This window comes from Mirounga angustirostris, unplaced genomic scaffold (assembly GCF_029215605.1).
Source record: "Mirounga angustirostris isolate CCGP_5_RB_7025 unplaced genomic scaffold, mMirAng1.0.hap1 SCAF_11, whole genome shotgun sequence".
Taxonomy (NCBI): Eukaryota; Metazoa; Chordata; class Mammalia; order Carnivora; family Phocidae; genus Mirounga; species Mirounga angustirostris.
Window position 1 is genome coordinate 83,609,380 of NW_026991719.1, and position 9,854 is coordinate 83,619,233.

Here is a 9,854-nt window from a genome sequence, read left to right on the forward strand (position 1 = left end):
AAAAATGTCCCTGGGGAGCAATCGTGGTCTAATGCTGTGGTTACTAAGAAGATGATATAAGGGAAGGGCTCCTGCTTCGCTAATACATCATAAGCATCGACACGGGAAAATAGTATTAATAGGACAAGCATACCCAAGTCAAGCTCTCGTCTCTTTTTTTAAGATTTATTTATTTATTTGAGAGAGAGAGAGAGGGAGCGCACAAACAGGAGGAGCAGCAGAGGGTGAGGGAGAAGCAGGCTCCCTACTGAGCAGGGAACCCGATGCCGGGCTCAATCCCAGGACCCTGGGATCATGACCTGAGCTGAAGGCAGACACCCAACCGTCTGAGCCACCCAGGTGCCCCCCAAGTCAATTTCTTCTAAGCACTACTCATATTAATTCAATTCATTGGGATTCACTGGAATTCATTGCAGTTCATTGGAAAACAGAAGCAAGGACCCAAACCCAGTACAGAAATACCTAAATCCAGAAGTTCAAGAAAGAAAACCTATTCCGGCTCCCTGGAAACTGAAGTTACTATTCTGACACATCCAGACTTATCTGACTCTGTTCCTTTCAGGCTGCCAACTTTTGTTTTTGAGAAACTTCAAATTTCATGACGTGCAACACCTCATCATGGGGATGATGGGAGACTCTGTTCAGAGCAGCTCAAGCCCCACACTCTTCTGAGTCAGCCAATGGGGGGACCTACATCCTCTGAGACACAGTTATTGGCCCCACGTGTGAGAAGCTGTCCCAAGGTGAGCCACAGGAGACCTCCTTGGTTGTGCCACCTTGGAGATCGGTGGTGGTGGGGATGGGGGAAAGAGGTGTCAGTCTTTACCGGCTAGTTTTCCTTTGCTTGCTGGCTTAGTCATAGGTGTTTTAATCGTGGTGATTTAAGGATGTTTATATTAGCTTTGTGGGGCTGCTACATCAAATACCAGGGACTGGTCAACTTAAAGGACATGTCCATTTATTGCGTCACAGTCCTGGATGCTAGAGGTCCAAACTCATTGTCTGATGGGTGGGTGAGTCTCTGGGCTATGAGGCAAGCATCTTTCATAAGTCATTCTATTTGTCCTAAAATAGCCACGTTCTCACAATATCTACTCACATGGTCTTCCCTCTGTGAGTGTCTGTGACTCCAAATCTCTCCTTTTCCTAAGGACAACAGTCCTATTGGGTGAGGCCTACCTTAATGACTTCACCTGAACACGACCACCAGGGTAATGCCAGGGTAGTGGTCTACCATCAAATAAGGTCACATTTAGAAGAATGAGGGATCAGGAATACAACATATCAATTATGGGAGCACAAAGTTCAATCCATAAGAGCCAGCCCTCTCGCCCCCCAAATTCATGTCTTTATGTCCACAATGCATTCATCCTATGTGAATGTCACCAAAAGTCTTCACCCATTCCAGCATCAATGCAAAGGCAAAATTTCATCTAAATATCCTGTACACCAGATAAGGGTGCCTTTCCAGCTATGATTAATGCTGAGGCGTAATTCCCGCCCAGCTGAGAATGTGTGACAGAAGACAAGAAGTTATCTGCTCCCAAAATACAGTGGACGGACAGGCACAGGACAGTCATTACTATTCCAAAATCAAGGTATTGGAAAGGGAAACAAGGGTTCGTGGGTCCAGAGCAAGTTTGGGTCCGAGTAGGAAACATTACATTAGAACGTAAGGATGGAAGAGAATCCTCTCTGGCTCTGGGCTCTGAGCTCTGCTCCCACAAGGGGTGGCAGCCCCGCACTCTCTGCCACGGGAAGTGGCGGCCTCCCACCCGTCCAGGGCTGCTGCAGTACCGTCTTCTGAAGGCCGGGTGTTCCTATCCTTTGGAACCCAGGAGGTAGCCTCGGTCTCAGGAATCAAGGAGAAGATGGCTCTCGAGACCCTGGCATTGCACGTCTGGGTCTGTACTGGCAGTGGCAGCCCTGCCAGCCACTGAACCTTCTGTGGGGTCCTTTGCCCCCTTTCCTGAAGAATAGCACATGTTCCCGGTGAGATATATCTGGGGGCCCTTTTCTCGCCTGCCGAATCCCAGCAGTCCCAACAGTCTTCCTTCGTGTTGTCCCATCTCTTTCCCTTTAGTTCTAGCTGGCCACCTTTCAGCCAGCATCAAATTCTCAGAATAAGACGCCTGTTGGCTTTCCCTGCAATCCAAAGGGTTCAAGCTATGGCACAGTAGGGTCCTCCACACATTTTTCTTGCATAACTATATCTCCATTCCTGGCTTCTGCTGAGATGGCCGATTGGACCCACGTGTCACATGCCTAAGCTCCCAGCTGATGGTTTTCCAGGCACACCCTTGGCCCTTTTTCCAAAGCAGGCTACCTGGTTAGGCTGAGAAGGTTGCGAATCATCACGTGCTAGTCTCTTCTCATTTCACGCTACCTTCTTTAATTTACAGCTCTCCTCTGGCATTTACTATGAGCAGCAAGGGGAGACCAGGCCCTGCCTTCAACACTGTGCTTACAAATCTCCTCAGCTTATCTGTCCCAGCTTATCATGTGAGCGTTCTAGTCTTCACCAAACACAAAACACTGGAACATGGTGTGGGCAAATGCTCTGTCACCCGATAACAAGGATGGCCGTTTCTCAAGTTTCCAATAACATGCCTCTAATTTCCATCTGCTACCTCAGCAGCAGCACCCTCCTCACTCACATTTCTAGCAACATAATTTTCATGATGCTCTATGGATTCTCTAAGATGATAAAGTCTTTCCCTATAGCTCTCCTCTTTTCTGTATGAGCCCTCACCTGAAATACACTTAATGTCCATATTTCATCCAACAGTCCCTCAAAGCAATCTCAGCTTGTTCTATCATGTATCTCAAAACTCTACCATCCTTACCCATTACCCAGTTTCTTCCCCCCCCCCCCCCCGCCCCATTACCCAGTCTCAGAGCCACTCCCAACTTACTAAGTCTTTGTTACAACTTCATCCCACTTCCGGAATCAAAATCTGCGTGAGTGTGCTAAGTCTATCATTACAAAGTACCACAGACTGGGGATCTTAACAGAAATGTATTGTCTCGCAGTTCTGGAGGTTAGAAGTCCAAATCATGGGTTGTGGGCCAGGTTGCTCCCTTCTGAGATGTGTGAGGGAAGAATCAGTTCCTGGTCTCTCTCTCTCGGGCTCTTACATTACCGACTTCTCCCATTGTTTTTTGTTTCGTTTTTTCCCCCCACATTTTCTTCTCTATGCGCATGTCTCTGTGTTGACATTCGCCCCTTTTATACAGGCAAAAGTCATTTTGGATTAGTATCCGTGCTAAAGAGGGTATTTTAACTTGATTGCCTCATTAATGATTCTATCTCCAAATATGATCCCATTTGAGGTCCTGGGGTTAAGAATGTCTTCATATGATTTGGGTGCGGGTGGGGGGGTGCGGCGGGGGGATAGAACAACCCATGTGAGATATGAAACCTGAGCTGTACACGGGCACATGCACTGCCTCTTCCATCATAGTGATTATTTGTTGTCCCGTTAGAGAAGTGAGGGGACCTCATTCACCACCCTTTTACTCAAGACGGTATTAGTGTTGCTTAATTTTATTGTATTTTTTATTTTTCCAGCTTCCTATCTCTGTAAAAGTGAATATACTCTGATTTCAATTTTTAGAAATTGATTACGGTATTTTTAGCAATCAATATTTGGTCAATATTTTAAGAATGGCATTTGTACTTTTGAAATACTTTGTAGATGCCCCTGGGAAAGATGACATTCCCTGCCAAACAAATGTGGATAATCTACAAAAATCAAAAAAAACTTTCCTTAGCCCATCAGAAGTGTCCCAGGAACCTCCTGGAGTGTCAAATCACAAAACTTATTTAGCTATGGCAGGACAATATGACTTCCAGGAAAATAGGGTGGGCAGTTCCAGAAAAACGAGGACACCAGAGAAGGCTTTTGCGTGTAGCAGAGACGTGAAGGCGTGCAATGCCTCTTCCATCACTAGGTGCAAAGTCTGGGTTTTTTGTTGTTGTTTTGTTGTTTGTTTGGTCCAATGTAGAAGAACTCGGATGAGCCATTATACCTCCGGAGTTCTCCTTAGGATCATTAGAGTAAGAATTTAGCATCAGTGGCCACCCTTGTAAGGTTTATCGCTTATTGTCATTCTGGAATTTTTGAAAAATCTAATGACAGGATTTGGAAAAATACGGAATTTATTCTGTAAGGCCAGTGGGAAAAATTATCAGGGAATCAACGACCAGGAAATTGTCCTTGGTAGTGCCTCAAGATGGGGAAAAATATTTGGGGAGCCAGAGGCTCTTCGCCACCATGCCCGTCTTCAGAGATACAACGGTGAGCCTCTTTGCATAAACAGCATTCCACTGAGGCACTTCCTTTCTATCATGCTCACTGCTGCTGTTTCAAAGTCCCCGTGTTTGTCCATATGGCACACAAAGGTTTTGCGTCTTGCTCTTACGTACTGGTCCCATATGTATCGTTTTATGTGAGAAGTCATACTAAGAAATGGAATCCGTTAGGTCATTTTTGCACTCCTTTGGGTGCTTTGCTCCGCAATTTCAGAAATCAAATAGCAGCATGAGTAAAACAACATTGAATGCACCATATAGACTGTGAAGACTGGGAGTGTGAAGGTGAGTGACAGATACAAACTCCAAGATGCAGTGAGGAAAAATGGATGTTGAGGCCTAGACAAAAGGGAAGTGAGTGCCTCTGATCACTTCTGAAGGCAACTGAGGACAAAGGGCATCTGCTGAGCATTCATTCTCTAATAGTGTGGTTAATGGTAAAGACTGATTGAGAGAAGTGGATTTGTTGCTTAAGTAACAAATTATAAGCCACAACCCTGGGAAAATAGTACTGATGAGTCGAACATCCCCTAATGAAACTTTTTTATTAAGGATTTTATTTATTTACTTGATGGAGAGCGAGGGTGCGAGAGCGAGGACAAGTAGGCAGAGCGGCAGGCAGAGGGAGAGGAGAAGCAGGCTCCCCAACTGAGCAGAGAGCCTGATGAGGGCCTCATCCCAGGACCCTGGGATCATGACCTGAGCCAAAGGCAGCCGCTTAAACAACGCAGCCCCCGCGTGCCCACCCCCAATCAAACTTATTCAACATTACTTTTGTTAATGGAATTCTTGGAAAAACAGAAGAGAAAACCCAAACTCAGTACAGAAATCGCTAAATCAAAAAGTTCAGGAAATAATTCCTATTTCAGGCTCCCTGGTAACTGTAGCTAACACTTCAAGTAGCCCAGATTTATCTGATTCTATACTTCCCAAGCCTGTAATCTTTTCTTGTGGAAATCACAAATCTTCAGGACTTGCAGATCGGCTTCTGCAATGGATGATGGAGGCTGCTAGTCAAGGCAACTCAAGCCTCAGTCAGCTGGGAGTTAGCCAATCAGCTATCAGGGATGTGGAGCCGCTGACTCACGGCATTGGGCCTAGTGTGCGGTCAGGTGTCTCAGGCTGAACCAGTAAGAGTCTTACTGGGTACTCAGCCTCTGCGGTTGAGGGGGAATCTGGTATGATACTTTACCTGCTGTTTGTTTCTTTGTTTGACTAGTTGTATGCTTTTAGCCATGAGGAGAAGGATATGAATCCAGGCCTGTGCGTGGACGTATCTCTCACCACTTCCATCAGGTCAGAGGAGAATTGTTCAAATTAATAGTAGTAAAAAGATTTCCCTTGATGTCGACCATGTATTTTAACTCAGGCTATTTGAATGTACAGTTTTTGTTGTGGTTGTTGTTGTTGTTGTTGTTTACCGCTTGCTACATGGGCCTGAGCAAGTAAGACCCATCGCATTACATACTCGGCTTTGCATGAAGTGGTGCTTGAATGACTACAAACTTTGAGAAAACTGGACTTTTCCCTACTGGGAAAAGGAGACGCCGAGGAAAATTCTATTCCCGGTCCTTAGTTCTGAGTGAGGGGGAAAAAAATTTTCCCTGAGGATGTGCATTCACACGAGTGTCCTGGCGTAGCTCTGGGGTTCGGGTTAGCACTACCAGCACGATGCCAACAGTTCCCATTCACAAACCCAGACACATGGCAAGTGCACTTCTAATCCTTCCCGGAGGAGTAACCTTAATTGAGGTTGTTACAGGATTCTTGCAGATAAAGTCCTCCTATACACGCACACAATCCCCAAACAAGCCACCCTTCTCAAAATCAAACAGGAAACCAAACTGGAAAGTTCCAAAGTAGTATTACCAAATGCCAACTTTAAAAAACGGTTAAAACGTTTATATAAATAATTACAAGAGGGACGCCTGGGTGGCCCCGTCGGTTAAGCATCTGCCTTCAGCTCCGGTCATGGTCCCAGGGTCCTGGGATCGAGTCCCACATCGGGCTCCCTGCTCAGCGGGGAGCCTGCTTCTCCCTCTGCCGGCCGCTCCCCCTGCTTGTGCGCTCTCTCTCTCTGACACATAAATAAGTAAAATCTTTAAAAAATAATTACAAGACATGTAAAATATGAGTAGGAAGCGACTAGTTATCAAAAATGTCTTAAATGGTTTTCTAGTGTTGAAAATAGGAACCGCTAGATTAAAAGATCCACAAAAGTTTACACAACAAAGGAGACATACCAGATAGAGAGAATGGGTGAACTAGAAGATAGGTGAAAGGAATAAGACAGAACGCCTCATAGAAGGATAAAGACAAAAATAGGATGAGAGTGAGGCAGAGAGACATAAGGAATGGGGTAAGTAGTTATTAAGTGCATCTCATAGGCATTCCAGAAGCAGAAACTTGGATGAATTTTGGAAGAATAATATTCAAAGACAAATGTCTGGTAATTTCCCCCAATTTAAGGAAGCCATGACATCCCGGATTCAGGAAGCACATGTGGATACATTGCAGTAAAGCTAGGATATAAGCATAGAGAGCAAGATAGCAGACAACAGGGCACGGTGCCTAAAAATGGAATACCAAATAATGTGATAACATACCTCTTTTCGCCAAGAAATGGAAGCCAAAAGCTAGTGCTGAGAGAAAACGACTGTCAAACTACGGTTGCCTGGGTAGCCAGAGTATCGTTTGATAATGAGGCGATGATAGACATGAGGATGTTCCAACCAGAACTCTCCTCAAAGACAGACTCTGCTTCAGCTGCTGAGAGTGCGGTCAGCTGGCAGTCCTCAGCCATTAGCCCTTTTAGGCACTGCCTCAGCTACAGAGAGCTGCCTTGTCCGAGCTCTGGGACTTCCCGTGATGGCCACATCCAACGTCTGATCAACAAGAGTTGATTAGTAGAGGTCCCTCTGGTGGTTTCTTAGACAATCTGGGTAAATTGGTGTGTGTGTGTGTGTGTGCGTGTGTGTGCGCGCGTGTGTGGTTTTTTTTGTTTTTTGTTTTTTTTTTTCAGCCAACAACACTTATATTTGGTCAGCAGTTCTAGTGTGCGGGTATTGTTTTTACAACCAAACTAGTGTTAAGAAAACAATTTTAAACTTGGCAAATGCTGCTAAAAGCATTAAAAACCTTTTTGGTGTTTTTATCTGTATGACTACTTCTTTGTGTGCTGTGTGTTTGGAGACTATGGTTTTTGCCATTTCTCCTGAGGGTCTTGGTCAGAACTCGGGGCAGGTGCTTGTCAATTATGTCTCTTGATTTGCACCAGCACTCTGCTGGCCATGCGAGAGTTCCTGCCCAAGCTATGGTGGCTTAGCCCAGGACAACAGTCCATTCTGAGTAGTAGGAGAAATGGCCCCCAATTGGCCAGTCATTCCTCTGGAACGAGGGGCCTGGGATATGGAGGTCAGACTCTCTCAGTAAGCCGAAGTTGAAAAGCCTACAATCTTTGGTGCTTCTGGTGAAGTCTTCCCGGAGCTCCCCTGCTGGGGCATCAGTGAACAAATGTTGTTGGTTGACCTTTCTTCTCACTGGCGTGTTTGTGTAGGACTTCTGAGAGAGGCGACAGGAAGCTTAATACCAACTCTGATTAGTTGATACGATGCCTGGAAAGCCAGAAGAGGGGAAAGGATCTTCAGAGGGGCCCATCTGCGGTAGCTGCAGGTTCCAGGCTGTCAGGAGGAAGAGGACTTTGGGGTACACCGGGAATGGGCCCTCTGGGACTGGTCCTTCTCCCTCTCCTCTCCTGTAGTGGCACCTGTTGGGTTAGGCTGAGCAGCTGACAATGATAGTAGTTGCTTGGAAAGGTAAGCAAACTGGTCCTGACAAACTGGCCTGTGTGTGCCCAGGCCTGTTCTGATTTATTTGTTAGTCGTGGTTTTGCCATCTGTGAAGATCAGCATCTGGTTGCTTGGCAAGAAAAAAGAAAAGGTATGCAAGTGACTGTGACAGAATGGAGGCTCGCTGGGGATTCCCGGCTGCTTGACTTTCTCTCCACTCTACTCTGGACACTACTGGGCACTGCTCTGGTCTTGCCCCACCAGGGCAGGCCAGGCATGCACATGAGAGCTCTGCTTGAGAATTTCTGGGATCTCCTGCTATCTCTTGTGGACATACCTGAAGATTCAGAGGGCACCAGGCATTTCAGCAGTTCCACAGACAACCACGCCAATCTCATATCCTCACCTCTTGCTTTGTGCAGAAAACATGGGGAAATAAGTTTCAGCTCTGGTTTATCCCATTCTGCTGGCCCTCCCTTACAGCGTTTACAAACTAGCACCACGAGGAGCTATTATGAGATGTGTAATTACTTATGACCAGTTGATATCCGACCCCCCCCCCCCCACACACACACCTCTTAATTGTAACTCCTTAATATACTGTCTTTGGGTAGATAAATGAAAAGGGACTGGTCCAATTTATGCCACCCTTTCTTGTGTGCTGCTCCCTACCTGCCAAAAAGGGGTCCCTCCCCCCGCCCCCCCACACAAAGTAATTGAATAGAAAGGGAAGGTGCTCCGATATGGCTACCTCCTGTTACACATTCATGAACTGTTTAAGCCCAGGCATCATTTTCCTCCTCTCTCCCAATGTACTCATGTGTTTCCATCACCACCACTTTACCTTTGCTGTCATTTTCAGAGATGGACACATTGACTCTGGGTCTCCAGAGCATCCTGGTTTCTAGCATGTCCTGATCCAATGGCACTTACTGCTTATCAGAAATAAGGTAATGATGTGCAATATAAAGTATTCCAATAAAAACAGGACTCTCCTCAGATCTGTTACTGTTTTGATGTTGAAAATCAGCAGACAAAATGCACAATGAAATGGAATGTTTGAAAGATTTTCTGACCGAGGTCCCAAGAAGTTTAGAGGGCACCGGATTTCCCTCTCTGATTGTCCGATGTGATGTGATGTGAAGCTCGAGGGTATGCAATCACAGGGGACACGGCCTGGCATAGAGCCCCACTTCCCTGCATTGCATTTTGTCCAATCAGATATGGAGGTTGCCCGTGACGTCAGGAAATGCAGCGACTATAAACGGGCCAGCGCCCCTCTGCAGCCGCCATTGTCCTTCCTTCCGAGCTGTCGGGAAGGCGAGCCCCACATGGCTGAGCCTGGCTGTGAGACCTCTTCTGGCGAATGCGTGGGCACGGAGGAGCCCACAGAAGTGGACCCGAAGAGCCCGAAGCACGAGCAGCCAAGGCGCCAATGCCGCCGCCGCCGCCGCCGCCGCCGCCGCCGCTGCCCCAACAGTTTCGCTATCTACTTCCCCAGGGTTCTGAAGCAGGTTCACGAGGGCCTGAGCCTCTCGCAGAAGACCGTGAGCATCTTGGATTCGTTCGTCAAGGACATCTTCGAGCGCATCGCCGACGAGGCCTCTCGCCTGGCCCGCTCCGCCAAGCGCTCCACCATCACCTTCAGGGAGATCCAGACAGCCGTGTGCCTGCTGCTGCCCGGGGAGATGGGCAAGCACGCCGTGTCCGAGGGCACCCAAGCCATCATCAGGTACACCCTCCGCCAATGA

At 46.9% G+C, this 9,854-nt stretch overlaps 1 protein-coding gene across 1 annotated transcript; it reads left to right on the forward strand.

The window, feature by feature from the left end:
- Window positions 1–9,326: 9,326 nt before the first annotated feature.
- Window positions 9,327–9,854, forward strand: LOC135361869 (late histone H2B.L4-like). The gene has a single exon (XM_064573602.1). It carries the CDS (start codon window positions 9,327–9,329, stop codon window positions 9,852–9,854), a length of 528 nt encoding a protein of 175 aa, XP_064429672.1.

What these genes read in the sequence shown, in the direction of transcription:
- LOC135361869 (XM_064573602.1), top strand. Translation starts at nt 9,327, where the DNA reads ATGGAGGTTGCCCGTGACGTCAGGAAATGCAGCGACTATAAACGGGCC.